The 24,186-nt window shown below is 45.4% G+C and overlaps 1 protein-coding gene across 1 annotated transcript; it reads right to left on the minus strand.

Annotated features, from left to right (window-relative positions):
• Positions 1 to 640: 640 nt before the first annotated feature.
• Positions 641 to 15,346, minus strand: CCDC78 (coiled-coil domain containing 78). Its single transcript, XM_066576740.1, has 15 exons — positions 15,239 to 15,346; positions 13,790 to 13,921; positions 11,369 to 11,455; positions 11,039 to 11,218; positions 10,579 to 10,737; positions 8,175 to 8,225; positions 7,966 to 8,054; positions 7,806 to 7,884; positions 7,578 to 7,703; positions 5,881 to 6,083; positions 5,460 to 5,634; positions 5,337 to 5,371; positions 2,769 to 2,835; positions 2,354 to 2,454; positions 641 to 958 (listed from the first exon to the last, which is right to left on the minus strand). Exons 1-15 carry the CDS (start codon positions 15,302 to 15,304, stop codon positions 835 to 837), a joined length of 1,674 nt encoding a protein of 557 aa, XP_066432837.1. The 5' UTR covers positions 15,305 to 15,346; the 3' UTR covers positions 641 to 834.
• Positions 15,347 to 24,186: the final 8,840 nt, after the last annotated feature.

Below are 24,186 nucleotides of genomic sequence, written 5' to 3' on the forward strand. Positions count from 1 at the left end.
TCTATGTTTTTTTTAAAGTGGGGTGCCCAGAACTGGACACAGTATTCCAGATGGGGTCTGACTAAGGAAGAGTAGAGGGGGATAATGACCTCACGTGATCTAGACTCTATGCTTCTCTTAATACATCCCAGAACTGTGTTTGCCTTTTTGCTGCTGCATCACATTGTTAACTCATGTTCAGTATGTGATCTATTAGTATACACAAGTCATTGGAGCTGAGAAGCAATAACAGGCACAACTCTCCCTTTTATTGTGGCCCCTCCCTTTTTTGATACCCCTCCCTTCAGTAGTCTCCTGATAACTTTCTTTCCTCTCTAATGTTTTAGTTCCTTGTAGTTTATCTTCTTTCTTTACTGTAATAGAAATCATCTCTTTATGTGCTGACTTCCTGATGAGTAAATTTACATTACATAAAAGCAAATCTGAAGAAGCAGAGCAGCAGTGTAAAACATGGAGGACAATGCAGCACTCTGAGCCTCTGATGAGATGGGAGGTGGTTTTCAGACTACCACAGACACCAACAAACAAAGCCGCTAAGTTGGAGTCACTGATTAAAGCCGTGCTCTAATGGTGTTGAACTAAAAAGCCGCCACTGAGAAGAATAAATTGAATTTCAGGCTCAGAATCTCAACTTTTGTGTAAAAATAAATATTTATTACTTTAGTTCTCCAGTCGTTCATAAAGATAATGGCAAAGAGATCCTCTGACCTCAGATCAGTAATGAAGATAGCAGTAGAGTAGTCCTCCGACCTTAATGATTATAACACAGTGTGGGACTGATGTAGTCTATGAAAGGTCCATAGTGCAGTACCACTGATTGCCAGTAGAGGGGGATCACATCTCATGGCTGCTTCTCCTTGAAGCTCGGAAGAGCAGAGACTGGGGAGCTTCAGCGCTGAAGGCTCGTTGACTATCATTGCCCATAAGTTTCCGCAGTCGCATTATTTCCTGTTTGTATCTGTGGATGGACATCATCAGCATCAGTTCTACTGGGCATCACAATACAGACACGACATGCCTGGTACATCTGCAGTTTATATACAACTACAACATACTACAGAGCTGCACTCACAATTCAGCTGGTTGTCATTGGAAACAGTCGACAAGCTGGAGGACAGCTATTGCAATGCGGGGGAGGACAATTACTTTGTCATACATCAGATTACTGTTCAGTACCTGATGTAAAATAGAGCAGAAAATGCTGAGAGATTTCAGCTCCGAAGGCTACAAAATTGTGAATGCAGCTTTGAACTATAATACATGCTGTAATTCAGGATCAGTAGGAGATAAATGTTCATGTTAATAGCATTCTATATTTTGGGGTGGAAATTCAAGGCTGAGCTTCGGAATATCGCCATGGATTTGCACACAGACCCACTCACGGATTTAGCCCATTCAACGGGGTAGATCTGCATGCAGAAACCCAACATAGTTTCATTTCGGAAGCCGCATCAAGAACTGAAATGTCAATTTTTCCCCCCTGATTTCAAATTGACATGCAGAAAAATCATATGAACCACAGTGCGGATTACTATTGGGAGGGCAAAATGGCGCATCCAAAGAAGTCCTTGTGAGCGGGGACTTCGGGTAGGGTACAGTACAAGACATGGAGGAGAGTCCAACAAATCTCAAGCACCCAGGGAACATTTATCAGCTGGTGTATGTGAGAGTTATGGCATATGAGCTCCGCTTGCGCAAAAGTTTTGCAACTTTTCTTTCTCCCACACCAACCCCACCACTTTTTTGAAAAGTGCGGTGGGGCTTTCGGACACAGGCTTAGTAAATTTGCCCTATGGTGCGGAATAAAACCCGTGCAGAATGGGCATTAGAATTAGCCTGCGGTGCAGACCTTATATCCTCAGTATGTCAGTTTATGCTGCGGAATTTCTGACGGGCGTGAAATCTGCGTCACAAACTTCATCTAACATTCGGATTTTGACGAGGATCTGCACCACTACAGATAATCCACTACATGGATATACACGCAGGCCTTGTTCACACTGGGCTCAGCGCCAAAATCAGCACCCTTTTAGCTTCCCATTGAATTAATTGGCGTCCAAGTTTATATGGCGCGGTTTTATCCGCATGTTGATTTTGTCATCAGCATTGCAGCAAAAATGAATTGATGTCAATCCTTGATGCGTAAGCCTTGTTGGGTCGCTGCACTTGACCAGTGAATGCGATTACATTCGTGCGCAGATCCGCAGCAATTAAAATGAAATTGCGCGGCTGATCCCCGGATTGCTGCTGATGATGATGGGGTACGTCCATCTTGGATTCTTTTTTTAACTCAGATTTTGCCCTTTTGAATAAGGTAACAGCACTGCACTTGGCTGCCTGCAGATTTCCTCACCTTCCTAAGTGCTTGTCCACATACTCCTGCAGCTCCGCCACCTGCTCCTCCGCTACCACCGCTCTCGCCAGCAGCTGACTCCTCTCCCTTTCTAAATCCTCCTAGGGTAGGAGAAACAACTTATTAAGTCAACCATGCCAACCAGATTAATGTATCAAATATACTCTAGCCTGAGTGCAATATTCTACCCTACCACTAGGTGGCAGCAGTGGTGATTATTTGCATTGGAGTGGGGCATACACTGCCTCTAGGAGAGAATACACCGCCACATGGTGGCATACAGTGCCCACAGCTCTATAATACATGTACATGGAGATAAAGGGGACGACTTTACTGCTAGTGACGAGAAGTTGGGAACTATTTTGCACGGCCACTTACAGCGGGTAGGAATCAGTATAGTGGCACTGGCACATACCTGAGTGTTGTGGGTGAACTCTCGCAGCTGCTTTCTGATCTCTGCCCAGTTCTCCTCACTCAGCTGGCTGCAGATTAAAGGGAGACATGTCACCGATCTGTCTGTGACAGTGTCGCATCAGCTGGACAACGATTAGTGGAAGCAGCGACATTCCTTAGATGGGTTGTACAGGATCAGAAAAGCCAAACTGCAATACCAGATTCAGCCAGTGGACATGAGTGTCACTGTTTACGGACAACAGCTTTTCTAACCTTGAACAATCACTTTAACCCCTTGTGTCTTGATGGCGGACGTTAAGGGGCTTTAATCCGCAGCGCCATAAAAAAACAGCGCTGCATTAAAAGCCCAGCACAGGTCTCCCATTTTGGGGCAAGTGGGTGCTCAGCTGTCGGATGACAGCCGGGCACTTGCTCTAATAGTGGGAACCGAAGATACCTTTGAGTACCGCTATTTAACCCTTTACATGCTGCAGTCAGTGCGACTGCGGTATGTAAAAAGCAGACACAGGGAGCAGGCAACACAAAAGCAAAAAACTTAAGTGTTTTTTGTGTACAAAAATAGCAAAAAAAAATAAATAAAGAAACTGTAAAAACTTGGTGTCACAGGAATTGTGCTGACGCGGAAAAGAATGTTATCACGGTATTTTGCACACCGAATGCTGCGATGTGATCGCTGGGTCCCAATGGGTTACTATGGCACCCGGAGGCTTGACTATAGCCTCCGCGTCTGCCAGATACGGTGGCCTGTCATGCTCAGATTCTGGCTGATCTCATAGGCTTTCTAATGCACTGCTATACTGATGTGTAGTAATGCATTAGAAGAATGATAAAAAAAATGCAGATATTCAAGTCCCCCAGTGGGACAAAAATAAAAACAAAACCCAACGTTTCCCCCTTTACCATGTAAAAAAAAAAATCACATACATGGTATCACTGCGTTCATAATGACCCAGAGGAAAATGTTAGTATGTTATTTACCCCACGCACTGCGCGCCATTAAAAAAAAATACAAAGAACATGGTAAGAATAGAGCCCTCAGACAAAAAACAAGTGACAGAATTCCCCCCCCCCCATCCCCCTAAAAAATTACTAAACGTTATACAATACATAACATATACCCCAAAATGATGCCATTAGAAAATATAACTTGTCCCGCAAGAAACAAGCCCTCATATGGTGGTGACGACGGAAAAATTAAACAGTTATGGCTCCTGGAATGTGATGATGAAAAGGACTGAAAAACTTGTTGTTCGTTAAGGCGCAAAAAGTCACTAAAGGGTTAAACAGTCCACCAATGTGCTGATCCCAAGGAAATAATAATGTGGTTATGCCCCTCCAATCAGAGGCCCAGCAATGTTGAGAGGGTCACATGTCCCATTTCTCCACCCTCATGGGACCTGGGGTGAGTGAGACTTGTCACACCTGATGGCGACCCTCCTGCTAGATTTATTGTAGCTTAACCCTTCCATGACCAAGGGTCATTGACGCACCTGCGTGCAGGTCGCATTTTCCAGTCCCGGTATTCCCACGGTGAAAAAATCCTAACTTTTTTATTTTTCAGGTGTAATTTTTACATGAGGGCTTGTTTGTTTGAGGGTTGAATTGCTTTTTTCAAGGGTACCATTTTAAGTACCATATAATGTATTGAAAGTGGGGTGACATGGGAAAAAACCCACAATTACACCATTCTTTTTTTGGGGTGGAGTTATTTTCACGGCATTCATTGTGCAATAAAAATGATACATTGCCTTCATTCAGTCAGTACAAGTACAGCGATACCAAATTTATATCGTGTGTGTATATATATATATATATATATATATATATATATATATATATATAATATATATATATAATATATATATATATATATATATATATATATATATATATATACACACACTATTAGATATACATACATATATACACCTAAAAAAAAAACTTTTAAAAAGAATTGTTTTCTATCGCCATCATTTAACCCACATCATTTTTTTTATTATTTCCCGTCGATAGGGCTGTGAGTGCTTGTTTTTTGCGGGACGATCTGTAGTTTGTAATGGTACCATTTTGGGGAACATAGGACTTTTTTGATGGCTTTTTATTCAATTTGTTTTCTTTGAGACGGAGCGACCAAAAAAAGCGCAATTCTGCCAGTGCATATTTGTCCTTCTGGCAGAGTTAATAATGCAGGATTAATGATGAGATATTTTAACAAACTGGACCATTATGGAGGTCAGAGTTGACAGCAGCATTTATAGGGTTAACAGCCACGATAAGAGTTCTCGCAGTTCCCAAGTCTGCCCCATACGCAGCATAGGCTGTGTACGACTATATATGTGCTAATTGCTCGGGGTATGTGCAGTTAGGACGTATACAGTTGTATGTGTGACATGAAGGGGTTAAAGAGATTGCCCCCAGTTTTATCATAACGAGATAATAAAGGGGATGCAAAGAACTGCTGCAAAAAGTCTGAAGTGAACAATCCCTTTAAGCCATCAGTTTCTGTAGCCGCCCCTCAGCTTGTCCCCGGTCATGCCCCCGGGATTCTTATTCTTGGCCCCTTACTTACTGCTGGTCGGATTTTGTGTTGTCATTTATTCTTCTCTGCAGTATAAAAGAGAGAACAATTAATAATCACAATAATTAACCGGTTGCTCCGCCCACCGTTCAGTAATGTACATAATCCACCCACCTTCTCCTTCATGTCCTGGACCTGTGACTCCAGCCGGGCCTTGTCCTCTCTCAGACGGTTTAACTCCAGGGCCGACTGGGACTGCAGATCGTGCTCAGTGATGGAGAAATGATGTTCAGGGGGTCCAGGGTCAACGTCACTATTCCCCAGAGCCAGGATCTGCTCCCTCTGCATGCTGGGAAGGATGGGAAATAATCATCACGCTGTGTAGGGGGCTTCGGTGTAGGGCTACAACTCATGGCATGCTATGGATACACATTTAGGGCATACATGGTTTTGGGAAAGAGGTAATATCCTGGTGATGGCCCCAGTAGGAACTATATGACACATGGATAATGGTGTCAGATTCAGTGACCATGCTGGGGCCCTCACTGGAATTCCTACCCAGGGCCACTTTTATGACTATCTGGTCTGATATTACCGATATGCAATCAACAGGTTCTCATGTTTCTTGATGAGGTTCTGCATCCTCTTCTTGTACTGCCGCGTTGCAGTCGCCAGCTGCTCCTCCCTGGACCTGTGAGAAGATCTGATGTCGCTGAGCATGCTGTCCACATATTGCTTCATGCGAGCGGGCTCCATTTTACTTCCTGTTCCATTTCTTAAATTCCCATCCACATAATCCTATAATGGATTTTAGGGTAAATTATCCTACATCCCAACATAATCCTAAATCAAAACAATTATCCTATAGCCAGCCCAAATACAATAACCAACCATAAGTCTACAGTACAGCCCACTATAATGCATTGAACAACCATCATCCACCATCCCACCACAGTACAAAAACCAATCATCTCCCCACATCGCAGCATCATCCTACATCCTACCACAATATAATAACCAATCATCATCTTACATCCTACCAGTATTCTACATTCCACCATCATCCTATTTCCCACCACAGTACAATAACCAATCTTCCTACATCCCACCACAATACAATAACCAACTGTCATCTTACATCCTACCATTATTCTACATCTCACCTATTTCCCACCACAATACAATAACCAACCATTGTCCTACAATCTGCCATTATTTTACATCCCACCACAATACAACAACCAACCATCATCCTACATCCCACCACATTATAATAACCAACCATTGTCCTATATTCTGCCATTATTCTACATCCCACCACAATACAAAAACCAACCATCATCACACATTCCACCATCATCCTCCATCCCACCACAGTACAATAACCAATGATCTTCCTACATCCCACCACAATACAATAACCGATCATCATCTTACATCCTACCATTATTCTACATCTCACCTATTTCCCACCACAGTACAATAACCAACCATTGTCCTACATTCTGCCATTATTCTACATCCCACCACAATACACCAACCAACCATCGTCCTACATCGCAGCATCATCCTACATCCCACCACAATATAATAACCAACCGTCATCTTACATCCAACTATTATTCTACATCCCACCACAGTACAATAGCCAATCATCTTCCTACATCCCACCACAATACAATAACCGATCATCTTCCTACATCCCACCACAATACAATAACCGATCATCATCTTACATCCCACCACAGTACAATAACTCATCCTTGTCCTGCATCCCAACATCATCCTAAATTCCACCATTATTCTACATCATAGCATCATCAGACATCCCAGCATCATCTTACATCCCAGTATCATGCTACATTCCACCATCATCGGACATCCCAGCTTCATCCAGCATCTCACCACAATGCAAGAACCAATTATCATTTTACATCCCAGCATCATTCTGCATTCCACCATCATCCTACCACAATACAACAACCAACCACTGTCCTACATTCTGACATTATTCTACATTCCACCGTCATCTTACCTCCTGCACCATCCTAGTGATCTAACCAAACTAATATTTGGTGTGCTAGACCTGTTTATTTACTCTATTTGCGTAGCCATTAACAGATGACTATCAAGGTATGCAAATCGCATTGGCGCTCTACGGTAATGACATAGCGAACCACAAAATTAAATTTCAGAACTACTGAATCTGTTCATCCTGCCATCATCCTACAACCCACCATAATCTTATATCTCCATCATCATTCTATCACCATACTTTATGAAGACCCTTACAGCTAGATCCTGGATATAGCGGTTGAGTCGTGAGCGGTACTCCTCATTGAGCTCTTTCAGTTGCATCTGGAGACGAGAATTTTCAGCTTCGATTTCCTTCAGCTGACTCTGAGACGTCAAGAGGACCTGAGGAAGAGACAGAAAATTAGTTTATAACATCCACCAGCCTGGTGATAGAGTAAACTCAGACACAAGCGATCGTACTGGTGCCTCAGGCCCATCACTCACCGCAGATTGTTCGGCCATCTTGTGTTGAGTGTTACGGATGGCTCTTTTTGCCTCTTGAAGCTCCTTACCCATGGCAATGCTGTATTTAGACATAACATATGAGACGGACATCATCTTATGTGGGTTTATGGGTCTTGGAGTAAATGTGAGTACAACTTACACTCGCTCCTCTAACTTCTGCTGCTGGGTGCCATGGATCTTCTTCATGCTCTCAATCTCTTCCTTGATTTCATCCTGGTTCCCGAAAAGCTGAAGCAAGAACAAGGTCCAGTGAGAAGATAAAAAGACAAAGAAAACTTGTGGCGTTTGCCATTTTCTCGAAAAAGTGAAGTCCAATAAATCATGAATAAATGTGAAATCACCACTTACGCTTCTTTCCAGTTTTCTCCGCTCGTGTTCAGAGGCAACCAGCTCTTCAGGCTGAAAAAGCCAACAATTGTAGAATTACTTTTCTCTGTGATATTCAAACCAATTTCATCTGTGATACCTTCTACAAACCCTGTTTTAAACCTCCTGGCGCTTTAAGCCTCCTGTCTCTGCAATCAATCAGAGGGCAGAACGGGTTATCAGCTGTTAGTAACAGCTGATAACCCAGAGAAGAAGGCAGGAGGGGTATTTAACCCTTTCTGCCTTCTGCTTCCCCGAGTACACAGCGCTCAATGAGCACTGTGTACTAGAAAGTGAAAGTACAGTGTAACTTTCACTACGGGAGCCCGGGGGGGGGGGGGGGGGGGTTGGGAGGGGTCCCTGCTACAACAGAGCTGGAGGGTCATACTAGACCCTGGCCAGCTCTGCCAGTGACTAATGTCACTACAGAGGTTGCTTTTCCCTGTAACTGGGGCTCCTATGGATGCCCCAGCTACAGTGGGAAAGTGTCAAATAAAAGAAAAGCATGTGAATGTCCCCCAGAGGTTTTACATGACATCATGGGGGACATAGATAGTAAAAAAACATGATTACATACACAAATAAAACAAAATTCCTGAATAAAGCAACAATACATACAAAAGAAAGAGAATAACCCAAAACCGACGCCAACAAAAACGTTGCTATAAGCACCCTGTAATCCCAAACCATACATATTATATATCAAAACGTCTGAAACAAAATGAGGACTCAATTACCATACTTTATTTAAGTGTAAATATACTAATTAAAAAAAAACTAGAAATGTTAAAAAAATTTTCTTAGCTTTTTACCTCTAATAAAACTAAAAAACGGAAAAAAAGTCAGTCAAAAATATATTTTAAAAAAATCGCCCTATATGTCATGAAAAAAAAAACCACAGCAAAAATAATTTTGATAGCTAAAGGAAAAAAAATAGGGTAATAAAACCACCGCATGGGTAAAATCCCTAAAAAGTGTTTGGTCCTTAAGGTACAAAGCAGCCGGATCCTTAAGGGGTTAAAGGGGATCAACACCTGACTGTATCTCCCAACTTGTTATAAGGCCTACACCGATCAGCCACAACAATAAAACCATTCGACTAATATACTAATGTAGTTTAGGTCTCTCATGTGACCCACAAAATGTGATTCATCAGACCAGGACACCTTCTTCCAGTGGTCTATGGTCCAGTTCTGATGTCCATTTATGGTTTCGTACAGGGGTTAGCATTAGCAGTCTGACCGATCTGTGGTTAGACAGCCCCAAACACAGCCAACTGCAATGCACTGTGTGTCCCGACACCTTTCTATCAGCGTTGGCAGAAACGTTTTCACAGTTTGTCCTACAGTAGATCTTCTGTGGGATCGGACTAGACAGATAGTCTTCAATCCCCACACATCAATGAGCCTTGGGCGCCCATGATACTATCTCCAGTTCACCGATTATCCTTCCCTGGACCACTTTTGGTAGGTACTGGCCACTACATACCAGGAACACCCTACAAGACCAGATGTTCTGGAGATACTCTGACCCAGCTGTCTACACGACACACTTTGGCTCTTCTCATATTCACTCAGATTCGCACACTTGTTCATTGTTCCTACTTCCAACACGTCAACACAAAGAACTGACTTTTTGCTTGTTGCCTATTATAGGCCACCCCCTGACAGGCACCCTTTCTCGAGACAATAAGTGTTATTTGAATGCTTCTCAACCATCCTGGATTCAGTAGAACAGTCTTGGATTTCGGATGCTGTCCGGGGAGGCATGTCAAATGTCCCGATTTCAACTGTATTTGTGTCCTCAGGATGGCACTAAGAGGGAATCTTTACTGTGGGTGCATTACTGTAAGCACTAAGGAGGCATCTGTGTGTGGGATCACTGTGATGAGCATCACTGGGGGCACTAAGAAGGCATCTATGTGGGGGCACTAAAGATTGATCTCTACTGGGTAGAGATATCACTGGGGGGGGGGGGTACTAAGGGGGCATTATTACTGTGAGAGGCCACTATAACTGTGTGCCACACAAAAGAGTACTATTACTGTGTGGGGCACTAAGGGGGTCATCATTACTATTTGGTGGCACAAAAGCAGTTGGTGGAATTGGGCAGGGTAAGAAGCCTTGGTTAACCCTTAAAAAAAACTTCTGCGGCACACTATGCAATCCGCATGGTCAGTGGGTCCAATGTTATGGGATTTTATGTGACTTGAAGGACACCTGCCAGAAGAAAACCCTTCTTAAAGGCCCGACGCCTGAAGATAAAAAAAAAAGAGAATATCCGATGACAAGATGTCCCCTCCTGACTCCTTTCATGGTGAATCTCTGCATTATGACTACTCACAATTAGTACATTACAGACAGTGATGTAAATGTGACCCAAGTACCTTGATCTTACGTGTTGACATGCGGCTGACCATGGTCCGCACCCTATCCAGTTCTGCCGTGGCCTCGTTGACCAGAGCTCGAGACTGCGTATAGGTATCATTTTGCTCTCGGTTGACCAGATTGAGAAGCTCTATACTCAACTCATCATTCTTGGCAACCTATAAGTCAGTAGAGGATGGAGAGCGAGAAGACATTAGTGGAAAAAAAATGTGAAAATGACAAAAAGACCTGTGCATGTCGGTGAACTAGAAGTCAAAAAGATTGAGAAAAGAAACGGTATCGATGTCTTGAAGAGTTGTTCTATCAGATCCTTCAGATTATATATAATGTTCATCCTATACTCCTAGTTCATTAAAAGAATTCTAGAACTACAGTATAAACTGACACACATGCAGAGCAGAAGAAGAAAAGTAGTGGGGGTCGGTAATATAATTTGGGGCCTGAAGGTATAGTCCTCACCTCCCGCTCATGTTCTTTGGTCAGTGCCAGGTAGTTACTCTTCAGAACAATGTACTCGTCAGCCAGCTCCTTACGGTTGATCTCCACAGATTGCAGGCGTTCCTTCAAAGCCTCATGCTCTCCCGTTAACTTCTCCTTATGAAGCTCTACGGTCATCAGTCGGTTCTCTAGAGCCAAGATCTATAAAGGAGGCACAATGTAGTTGTGGGGCATGTGGACTCAAGATGCCATGTTGCCCCTCCCCTTTTTGCTTTACACTGCAGCTCTGCTTGTCTATTGGCTGCTGTGTATCAGCAGATTACATGACAGTAAACTAAATCCCCAACTTACGGTGTTCTTGAGTTCAAATGTCTCGGCCTCGTAGTGCTCCCTGATCTTGTTGGTTTCAATCTGAAGTTCGATCAACTCTTTAGAAATCTGCAGAGGAAGAATTGGAAAAGTGGTAGGAAAAAAGGGGTAAAGCTGTGATGGCCTCAAAATAATACTCACTTTACCAATGTCCTCAGTGCTCCGATCCCGTCCCTCTGGCCTCCTCCTGCTTTTGAGTATCATAGTCACGTCCCATATAAGCACATGACCACCACACCCAATCGCTACCCTCACTGGTCCCAACTCTGATGCCAGTAATTGGCTGTGGCAGTCACGTGCTCAAACAGCACTTAACCACGCTGCTCAAAAGCAGAGCGCTCGGGATATCGGTAAGGTAAGTATAAGTTACTTTGCTATTTTAATGCCATCTAATATTTTAGGCTATTTTTGTTCCCCTCCAGCTAGATCGCCCCTTTAACCCCTTAAGGACCAAGTACGGTAAATTTATAGTGCTTGGTCCTGGCCTTTAATTCTGGCCCACTATAAAAAATACAGTGTGGAATTAAAGTTCCTGCTCCTGCAATGTAGCAGAAGCAGGTTGAATCCGTGGCGGTTAGTGAGAGCCTAGGACCCAGAGGAGAAGGCAGAAGTGATTTCTTTAGTGAAGAGAGAAAGGGGAAGTGCTACTTCAACTAATCAATCTGGCAGTCACGTGACTGCCGATGCCACAGCAGAGCAGCAGGATCCTAGCAGATGCAGATTAGCTCTGTTAGTGACTACTGTCACTACAGGGGGAGGTTTTCCTTGTAACTGGGTCTCCTATGGATGCCCCAGTTACAGTAGAAAAGTGTATGACCCCCAGGAGGTCTTATATGATGTCATGGGGAACATAGATGGTAAAAAAAAAAATACTTACAAAAATAAGTTAAAAAAATTACAGACTTAAATAAAAATATATACATAAAAAAGAAAATGACCCAAAACCGATGCCAACCAAAACCATCGCCGTATACGCCCTGTGTATCAAAATGTCCGAAACAAAATGGGAAACCCATTCCCATACTTTATTTTAGTGTAAATATACTACTTTTAAAATGAAACTGTACATTTAATTTTTTTTTTTTACCTTCTACCCCTAATTAAACTAATAAACGGGAAAAAAAAGTCAGTGAAAAAAGATAAATAAAGAAATAGCCCTATATGGCACGGGGGAAAATGTAGCAAAAATAATACTGGTAGATGAAGAAAAACAATAGGGCAGTAAAACCACCACATGGGCAAAGTCCCTAAAACGTGTCTGGTCCTGGACTGAACCATGCTTGTCCTTAACCCTTTCCAATCCAATTTTGGATTCAGGGTTTCCTAAAAGGCTTTCTCTTTTTGCCGTTATACAACGGTGCCATCTACTGGCTAAACCCAGTGTGTGTGCGCCAGAGAGGCTCTGGCAGCAGAGTGGCTGGCAATAGATGGTAAGAATACCCTGTCGGACGTCTTCTGACATTGGAGCTGTACAAACTTCAATCAGAATGTAGGAAGAAGGTCAGACAGTGGATTGGAAAGGGTTAAGGGGTTAATGTCACAGGACCCGCTTAAACAGCTCCTCATGTCTCAGCCTTCTGGTGGTGAGAAAGCAGTTGTAGTGGCACTTCTACTTCCTTTCTGCCCTATTTTGGAACAGTGTTTGGTTCTACAATACAAGAGTCCAAGGCTGGGTTCACACGGGGCGGAATTGCCATTGCATTCTTAGGCCTGAGACTGTCCACACGCCGCGGCACGTCAATTGTATCGCTGTTTCTGCTACGGGCTCTCACCTCTCCATGGGAAGAGATGGCCGCAGCGGAATAAGCAGCTTCTAAAACCTGCACCAAACATTTCGGGATTTCAGCTGCAGAATTTCCATTCAGCCCCGATGCGAACATTCCAGGAGATTTCCGCTCAACTTCTGTTCCGTGTGAACCCAGCCTAAGGTGTATGTGGGCTCACACAGGTGTTTGTGGGTTACATTTGCGTAGATACCCTGCATATTTACACAATATCGCAATCGCCTGTGTTTTTCAGCCGTTCTTGCAGATTTTGTGCATGTAAATACTATGCGTATTTATACGCACAAAAAAAAATAAAAAATGTAACCGTAGAGGGGCCCATCAATTTGCTGTGCAAGTATGCAGCACGTATGTAGCTTTCCTGTGTATCCGTGCTGGACCATTCACTTCCCTGGCCTAATATGCACCGAAATACGTCACGCTGCGTTTTTTCCACGCTGAAGATCTCATGAAAAATTACGCAAATGTGACAAACCCATTGGATTCAGTCGGTGCGATTCACTGCGTGTAATACACTGCGCAAATGTGCTAGTGTGAACCAGCCCCAAGTCATGTGCAGCCTGGTTCTAGAATGTACAATGCCCACCCAGCTGCAGAACATATTGGGGGTCTCCGGTACCTTCAGCTTCTCCTCCTCACTGAGCACCAGTCGTGATGACAGATCCGTCTTGGACCCGGCAAGTTTGCCCATCTTGTCCTGCAGCTCGGTCAGCTTGGCGTATAGTCTTTCGTTGCGATCCTGCAGCTGAACCTGAGAGGACGACATTAGAACTCTGTCAATAGCACAGAACGTAGAACAATGCTCCAACTATGGGGGGTCCTCGGGTGGTCCATGGGACCACCCCATATTAACGAGAATACAGACCCGCTATCTCTACGGATGCCCATGATGGAATGTTCCATTACACATTACGGGGGAAATATTGACCCCATTGGGATATATGACATGATTAATAGGAGGGGGGGGGGGTACTCCAAAAAAGCACCGTGGGGGGCCTACTTACACCCTGACCAATCAAACCTGTGAATAGCACATATAAACGCAGACCATACCCTTTACAGCCCAGACCGACTGTTGGTCTTAGGCTGGATTCACGCAAGTGTAAGCGTATTTTCAGCACGTTTTCGTGGGATGGGCGTATTTGCACGTATTGGCATATTTTACTGTACTTTTTGCACGCGCAAGTTGTTCGGTACTGAGCACGCAAAAAAAACTCGCACCAATGCTCTCAGCCATTGAAATGGCCATATAGTTTAATGAATTCAAGATGTGTTCTTTCCATGCGCAAAAGATGGAGCACACTGTATTATTTTGCGCCTCCGAATTGCATGCGCCAAGTATGCCCATGTGAACGAATCCATGAAAATCAATGGGATCTAATTTCTGCGTATTTAGGTGCAAATACGTTCCTGTAAGTCCGGCCTTCATGGAGACCTGTATATATGACGTCCTTGAGGCTCCCAAACCTTAAGGCTCCTTCACACGGGCGTATGTGTATTTGCGCGCACCTCAGTGCTGTGTTTTTGCGGAATGTACTATTTTTTTTGTGTGGATATCGGCATATCTTACGGCACTATTTGCGCCCGCAGGGCGTGTTCATTTGTGTGCGGCAGACAACATACTCAGCTTGAAATGGCTAATAAGTTCCAGATGTGCTCTTTTTACTGCGCAATTCCGCAGCGCATCACGTATCTCCTTGCATCACTCCCATTGACTTCTATGGGGACCTTTGGAGCGTAAATACGCAGAAAAATAGAGCATGCTGCTTTTTTTGCTCATGCGTGACCGCCGCTTCATTCATTTCTATGGGACAGGCAGAGATCGATGAGTGGGGCGGCGGTCAGACGCGTCGGTCTTGCGATCGCTGGGGGTCCCATCAGTCAGTCCCTCAGTGATCAGACATTTATCGCTTATGTGGCAGACATGCTTTTAGCCCCCCAGGGTGTGACTGCTACCCGATCCTGAACAGACATGACTAATCACCCCGCACTCCAGCATTCAGAGACCCTTCTTTTATGTCCCCTTGAGCCGCCATAATTAAGCGCAGATTATTCGGGATCTACTCACATTTTCGTTGCTGAGCCGCCTGACCTGATCCTTCAGAGAGGCGTCCCTGTCGTCCGAGGCGTCCATGCCTGTCACACAGTACAATGCACCCGAGGCTGGATGTGTTTACAGCAGGGAGAGGGGTTACCATGGAGACCTGGCGAGCGTCTAGCTGGCGACTCCCCGGTGACGGAATACAGTGGAGGGGCGGACTAATTAACAGCGACATCACCCATTATAATAACAGACGAAGTTCTAGTAGTGCTGTCCGACCTGTAGAACTACAACTCCCAGCATGGCCTTATGGCGGCATGCTGGGAATTATGTTTCTGCCTCCGCTCGGGCGCCACAGACCACCGATCTATAGTCTATAATAAAGGTCATCGCACTTATAATGGGGTCCGTGCGCATTCAGGCGAGATTTATATAGTTTTGGCGGTGAGATTGCGCTGCATATTTTTGGCGTTAAACGTGATGGAAACCTCAGCGTAACCCCCAACGGGAAGCTGGGAAGAGAGTCCATCGCTCATTCACACCGGTGTAAGCGCATTTTGGTCGCCTAAAGACGCAGCATATTTACGCACACGCCCGGTTTTGTGGGGTCTTACGCACGCAAGTACAGCGCATATTTACACACACAAAATACGTAGAAATTCCTACTGCGTGTTCATATGTTTTGCGCCAGCCCATTCTCTTCAAGGGCCTATTGCGGAAAAAAAAAAACGGTCATGCCGAGGATTTTTTTATGCGATTGAACATTGCGTGAAAAAATACGAACTCGTTTATATGAATGGTTATATTCACCGCGTGTTACACGCACAGAAAATTGCGCCATAATACGCTGCACAAATCTGCTCATGTGAACGAGCCCTACGGGTCCTCTTACATATGGTGGTTAATGTGGCAAGTCTATGGCTGCTCAGTGGATTTACATCTACATGCCACAATCATCGTGTGGCGGTTGATGCGTGCGATCGCTCAAGCTGTCATTCGTGCTGACCAGCGTACGTTATTGATGGTGACATATCTCCCGTTTACGACGGGACGTGCAGTTGGCGAATCACCCCATAGAAGACAGAAAGGACGAGTAACACGTGTTTTGTGGCATCGTGATAAGCCACGCACCCTTATACATTGGCCAATATTTTAGGGGAACAAAGATGGCACCCCTAACACTAGACAATGAACAGGAGCGCTCCCTCCGCTGATCAGCAGCCATGCAGGAGCTGTGCAGAGACGGATTGCTTTCTGGTTACTAAGCAACAATGACTTCCTGTTATTCCCAGATACAGGAAGTGCCTTGCGTTCCACACGCTGAGGTGTTCCTGGTTACCTAGGAAACAGCTTCCAGGAACAGCAAAGACTCCCTGCTGGGACAGTGCTGAAGGACAGTGACATAACGATACAAGATGCTGAACACCTAAGCTGCCATCCCCTGTTCACATGAGGGGTCCCCCGCTTAGAGCCCTCTTCTCTGGCCCAGAACAGTGTCACTCTGTAAAGGGGTAGCCCCTCTATATAACTGATATTCAGACCCTACTAAGGAGTATTAGCTGGAAAATGGTGCCACCTTTGTTGTTCTGAAGGTGTTTATTTAACCCCTTCCTGATGTGCGCCATACATGTACAGCACTTGCCAAGTGTATATATGAAGCAGGCTGGTTTCAGGTGGGGGGGGGGGGGGGGGGCGCTTTACTACTGCGACATATATGGCAGTGTTCCCCAAGTCCAGTCCTCCGGGACCACCAACAGGTCATGTTTTCAGGATATCCTATAGTACGAACACCTGTGGCAATGTCTGAGGGACTGACAATAATTACATCACCTGTGCAATACTGGGGAAATCCATGGCTTGTTGGAGGTCCCTGAGGACTGGAGTTGGGGAACACTGATATAGGGGACACTATTAGTAATAGTGTCCTCTATATTAGCCACAGTAGTAATAGTATTACTACTGAGGCCACTGTGGGGGTCACTATTACTACTGAGGCCACTGTGGGGGTCAATACTACTACTGGGGCTACTGTGAGAGTCACTATTACTACTGAGGCCACTGTAGGGGTCATTATTACTACTGTAGCTACTGTTGGGGTCACTATTACTATTGAATCCACTGTGGGTGACACAAATACTACTAAGGCCACTGTGGGGGTCACTGACTACTGGGGCTACCGTTGGGGTCACTATTACTACTGAGACCACTGCAGGGGTCACTGCTACTACTGAGGCCGCTGTAGGGGGTCACTATTACTACTGAGGCTACTGTGTGAGTCACTATTTCTACTGAGGCCACTGTGGGGGTCACTATGACTACTGGGACTACTGTGGAGGTTGCTATTACTACTAAGGCCACTGTGCAGCTCACTATTACTACTAAGGCCACTGTGCAGCTCACTATTACTACTGGGGCTACTGTGGGAGTCACTATTACTACTGGGGCTACTGTGGGAGTCACTATTACTACTGGGGCTACTGTGGAGGTCACTATTACTACTGAGGCCACTGTGGAGGTCACTATTACTACTGAGGCCACTGTGGGGGTCTCTATTACTACTGAGGCCACTGTGGGGTCACTATTACTACTGAGGCCACTGTGGGGGTCACTATTACTACTGAGGCCACTGTGGGGGTCACTTACTACTGTGGCCACTGTGGGGGTCACTATTACTACTGAGGCCACTGTGGGGGTCACTATTACTACTGAGGCCACTGTGGGGGTCACTATTACTACTGAGGCCGATATAGGGGTCACTATGACTACTGGGACTACTGTGGGGGTCGCTATTACTACTGAGTCCACTATGGGGGTCACTTACTACTGGGGCTGTTGGGGTCACTAGTACTACTGGGGCTATGGTGGGAGTCACTATTACTACTGAGGCCGCTGTTGGGGTCACTATTACTACTTGGCTACTGTGCAGGTCACTTACTACTGGGGCTACTGTGGGAGTCACTATTACTACTGAATCCACTGTGAGGGACACTAATACTACTGAGGCCACTGTGGGGATAACTATTACTACTGGGACCACTGCAGGGATCACTATTACTACTGGGACCACTGTGGGGGTCACTATTACTACTGGGACTACTGTGTGGGTCACTGTTACTACTGGGACTACTGTGTGGGTCACTATTTCTACTGAGGCCACTGTGGGGGTCACTATTACTACTGAGGCCGATATAGGGGTCACTATTACTACTGGGACTACTGTGGCGGTCGCTATTACTACTGAGTCCTCGATGGAGGTCACTATTACCACTGGGGCTGCTGTTGGGGTCAATAGTACTACTGGGGCTATGGTGGGAGTCACTATTACTACTGAGGCCACTGTTGGGGTCACTGTTACTACTTGGCTACTATGGGGTCACTATTACTACTTAGACCACTGTGGGAGTCACTAATACTGCTGAGGCCACTGTGAGGATCCCTATTACTACTGGGGCTGATATGGGGGAAACATACTATTAAGGCCACTGTGTGGGTAACTTACTACTGAGGCTATTGTGGGGGACACTGTTACTACTGAGGCCACTGTGGAGGTCACTATTACTACTGAGACCACTGTGAGGGTCACTATTACTACTGAAACTACTGTGGGAGTCATTATTACCACTGGGGCAACTGTTGGGGTCACTACTACTACTACGGCTACTATGGGGGTCACTATTACTACTGGTGCTACTGTGAGAGTCACTATTACTACTGAGGCCACTGTGGGAGACACTATTACTACTAGGGCAACTGTGAGAGTCACTATTGCTACTGAGGCAACTGTGGGGATCGCTAATACTACTGAGACCACTGTGAGGGTCACTATTACTACTGAGGCTGATATAGGGGTCACTATGACTACTGTGGGGGTCGCTATTACTACTAAATCTACTGTGGGGGTCACTACTACTACTGGGGCTCCTGTTGGGGTCACTAGTACTACTGGGGCTCCTGTTGGGGTCACTAGTACTACTGGGGCTACTGTGGGAGTCACTATTACTATTTGGCTACTGTGGGAGGCACTATTACTACTGAGGCCACTGTGGAGGTCACTATTACTACTGAGACCAATATAGGGGGTCACTCACTACTGAGACCACTGTGGGAGTCACTATTTCTACTGGGGCTACTGTGTGGGTCACTATTTCTACGGAGGTCACAGTGGGGGTCACTATTTCCACTGGGGCTACTTTAGGGATCACTAATATTATGGAGACCACAGTGGGGGTCACTATTTCTACTGGGGCTACTATGGGGATCACTAATACTGCTGAGGCCACTTTGAGGATCCCTATTACTACTGGGGCTGATATAGGGGAAACTATTACTATCAAGGTCACTGTGGGGGTCACTATTTATTACTGAGGCCACTGTGGGAGTTACTATCACTATCACTTACTAAGCTGATATAGGGGACACTATTACTACTGAGGCCACTGTGGGGGTCATTATTACTACTGGGGCTGATATAGGGGAAACTATTAAGGCCACTGTGTGGGTAACTATTACTACTGAGGCCACAATGGGGGACACTTACTACTGAGACCACTGTGGGGGTCACTAGTACTACTGGGGCCACTGTGGGGGTCACTAGTACTACTGGGGCCACTGTGGGGGTCACTAGTACTACTGGGGCCACTGTGGGGGTCACTGGTACTACTGGGGCCACTGTGGGGGTCACTGGTACTACTGGGGCCACTGTTGGGGTCACTGGTACTACTGGGGCCACTGTTGGGGTCACTGGTACTACTGGGGCCACTGTTGGGGTCACTGGTACTACTGGGGCCACTGTTGGGGTCACTGGTACTACTGGGGCCACTGTTGGGGTCACTGGTACTACTGGGGCCACTGTTGGGGTCACTAGTACTACTGGGGCCACTGTTGGGGTCACTAGTACTACTGGGGCCACTGTTGGGGTCACTAGTACTACTGAGACCACTGTGGGGATCACTAGTAATACTGAGGCCACTGTTGGGGTCACTATTACTACTGGGACTACTGTGGGGGTCACTATTACTACTGGGGCTACTGTTGGGGGTCACTATTACTACTGGGGCTACTGTTGGGGGTCACTAGCACTACTGGGGCCATTGTTGGGGTCACTATTACTACTGGGACTACTGTGGGGGTCACTATTACTACTGGGGATACTGTTGGGGGTCACTATTACTACTTGGCTACTGTGGGAGTCACTAGCACTACGGGGGCCACTGTTGGGGTCACTAGTACTACTGGGGCCACTGTTGGGGTCACTAGTACTACTGGGGCCACTGTTGGGGTCACTAGTACTATTAGGTACACTGTTGGGGTCACTAGTACTACTGGGGCCGATATAGGGTGTCACTATTACTACTGAGGCCACTGTGGGGGACACTATTACTACTGAGGCAACTGTGGGGGACACTTACTACTGGGGCTGATATAGGGGAAACTATTACTATTAAGGCCACTGTGTGGGTAACTATTACTACTGAGGGGGACACTGTTACTACTGAGGCCACTGTGGGGGTCACTATTACTACTGAGACCACTGTGGGGATCACTAATACTACTGAGGCGGCTGTGGGATCACTATTACTACTAGGGCTGATATAGGGCTGTGGGAGTTACTATCACTACTTATGCTGATATAGTGGACACTATTACTACTGAGGCCACTGTGGGGGTCACTATGACTACTAAGGCCACTCCGCAGTTTGGGCATGCGGTCTCTAAAAGGTTCGCCATCACTGCTCTGTACTATCAGTCGCTGTTGGATGAGATGTTCTGCAGATTTGTAATGCTGCAGTGATATTTAGACTTCAGCACGTTCCTTGACATCGGTGCTGGCGGTCCAGCGGTCGGCATGTCCGCGGCTGTGTACATACAGTAGGTCTACAGGTCGCCTCTCTCAAACAGCTTGTGCCATCACAATTCCTGGAAATGCCGCAGCTCTTTATTATAACCCTCACCCCGATGTGTAAACACACCACGCTCTGCGCCCACCCTCACCTCCACTAATGGTCTCTACCATCATAGGTCAGCTGTCACCTAACAGAACGGCGGCCCCTGATTGTCCTGTGCAGTACATGATATCAACACTTCATACTCCATTCACATTCAAAGCTGCATCCAGAGTTCTTCCTGAAGAGCCGGGCCTGAAATGTCACATATCTGACAACAGGTGGAGCTACTCTGCAGTCTGTTACCAAGGGCGACCTACAGCGTTGTGTATGCAGCTTTGGATGTGACTGTAGTATTTCAGTGTTTTTGTGATTTGGAAAATCGTGTGTGTCCTGCTCTTCTTACCCCGTATAACTGGTCAGTATCTTACCAATCAGTGAATGTGCTAATCCCAGGACCCCTGATGTAGCAGGGTGAGGGCCGGTCACATTAACCCCTTGTTCTGCTGTAGGTGTGTCCTGATCATAAACAGATCCATAAGGAATGGTGACCTGTGCCTCTAGTGACGGGAGCCAACGGCCCCGAGGGGAATGACCGGTGAGGCACCAGCGGGCACACAACTGACTAAACCACAGGCCAAATACACAGACTTTGGCCAGTAGAGAAACTCAACAAATCCATGTGGGGTTATAACTCTGTACCCGCGACGTGACCAGCCGGGCAGAACAACCCGTCTAAACTTGGCATACAAATTGTATCACACAATTGGATTAGATACAGCAGCTCAGCAGACAGTATCACACATGACCGGATTAGATACAACGGTCATCAGACAGTATCACACATGATAGGATTGGATACAACGAGCAGACAGTATCACATGATAGGATTATATACAGGAGCTCAGCAGACAGTATCACACATGACAGGATTAGATACAAGATTAGATACAACGGTCAGCAGACAGTATCACAGGATAGGATTAGACACAGCAGCTCAGCAGACAGTACCACACATGATAGAATTAGATATAGCAGATAGTATCACACGATAGGATTAGATACAGCAGACAGTATCACACATGATAGGGTTATATACAGCAGATAGTATCACACAGGATAGGGTTATATACAGCAGACAGCATCACACAGGATAGGGTTAGATACAGCAGACAGCATCACACAGGATAGGATTAGATACAGCAGATAGTATCACACAGGATAGGGTTATATACAGCAGACAGTACCACACATGATAGAATTAGATATAGCAGATAGTATCACACGATAGGATTAGATACAGCAGACAGTATCACACATGATAGGGTTATATACAGCAGATAGTATCACACAGGATAGGGTTATATACAGCAGACAGTATCACACAGGATAGGATTAGATACAGCAGACAGTATCACACATGATAGGGTTATATACAGCAGATAGTATCACACAGGATAGGATTAGATACACGGCTCAGCAGACAGTATCAAATGATAGGATTATACACATAGCTAAGCAGACAGTATCACACAGGATAAAATTATATACTGTGATTTATCAGACAGTATGATACATGATCATCTTAGATACACAGCTCATCAGATAGTATCATAACTGTTTGTTTTGTGTGATACTGTCTGCTTAGCCACTGTATCCAGTCCTACCATGTGTGATACTGCCTGCTGAGGCACTGTATCTAATCCCATAATGTGCGATACTGTCTGCTGAGCCACTGTATCTAATCCCATAATGTGCGATACTGTCTGCTGAGCCACTGTATCTAATCCCATAATGTGCGATACTGTCTGCTGAGCCACTGTATCTAATCCCATCATGTGATACTGTCTGCTGAGCTCCTGTATATACTCCTATCATGTGATACTGTCTGCTGACCTGTGTATCCAATCCGGGCATGTGTGATACTGTGTATCTAATCCTATCATGTGTGATACTGTCTGCTGAGCTGTGTATCTAATCCTATCATGTGTGATACTGTCTGCTGAGCCGCTGTATTTAATCCCATCATATGTGATACTCTCTGCTGAGCTCCTGTATCCAATCCTATTATGTTTGATACTGTCTGTTGAGCCCCTGTATCTAATCCTATCATGTGTGATACTTTCTGCTGACCGTTGTGTCTAATCCTATCATGTTTGATACTGTCTGTTGAGCCCCTGTATCTAATCATATAATTTGTGATACTGTCTGCTGAGCTGTGTATCTAATCCTATCATATGAGATTCTGTCTGCTGCTCTGCTGTATCCAATCCTATCATCTGTGATACTGTCTGCTGACAGTTGTATCTAATCCTGTCATGTGTGATACAGTATGTCTTTTATATGTGATCTTGTCTGCTGAGCCCTGTATCTAATCCAATTGTGTGATACTTTCTTCTGAGCTGTGTATCTAATCTTATGTGTAATAATATCTGCTGTATCTAATCCCGTCCCTGGTGATACTGTGTGCTCTCTAATTTCAGTGGGCATACCGCAGCTTCGTTAATTCACGCTGACCATGGCACATATGACTGGATAAGGCACCTCCTGCTGGCAGACCTGGGTAACAGCAGCCTGCAGCGCCCTGCCCTTACACCTTATAATAATCTGGTAATGACAGTTATTACGGGCCACGGCTTCTTATCATCCTGTTTGCAAACAGAGCCCTGTGTCTGCTGGCGGCGCTCCTGTGTACATATTACGGTTATTATTCATCAGGCCGGCATCTCTCCTCCTCTGTATATGTGACCCTGTTGCTGTATACATAATATAAGAGGTGAGACTCTGTATATTGTTACATGGAAACCGTCAGCAAGCAGGATAGCTGCAGTGGGCATGTTAGTAAACCAATCAGATCCACAAGCCATTCTTATCCAATCATCACCGTACATTAAGCATCATTAAGAGGGGCACACCAACCATCAACAGCTGCTTGATGACAGTTTCCAGATCCTATTCCAGCTGTGAATGGGTTAATGCTTCCAGCTCACCCCTCGTTCTCCACCAGTGAATAGGTAGATGATGCAGAGTCTTTCCAGGACACGTCCCTTTAATTCCCCAGCCCATGACATCATGAGCCTTGAATAGGCAGCC

This window comes from Eleutherodactylus coqui, chromosome 8, assembly GCF_035609145.1.
Source record: "Eleutherodactylus coqui strain aEleCoq1 chromosome 8, aEleCoq1.hap1, whole genome shotgun sequence".
NCBI classification, from domain to species: domain Eukaryota; kingdom Metazoa; phylum Chordata; class Amphibia; order Anura; family Eleutherodactylidae; genus Eleutherodactylus; species Eleutherodactylus coqui.

Coding starts and splice junctions, on each gene's coding strand:
- CCDC78 (XM_066576740.1), bottom strand. CDS start 15,304: ATGGACGCCTCGGACGACAGGGACGCCTCTCTGAAGGATCAGGTCAGG. Junction 2,455..2,768: donor AGTTCACCCACAACACTCAG/GTATGTGCCAGT, acceptor CTCCTACCCTAG/GAGGATTTAGAAAGGGAGAG. Junction 959..2,353: donor GTGGACAAGCACTTAGGAAG/GTGAGGAAATCT, acceptor GTCCATCCACAG/ATACAAACAGGAAATAATGC.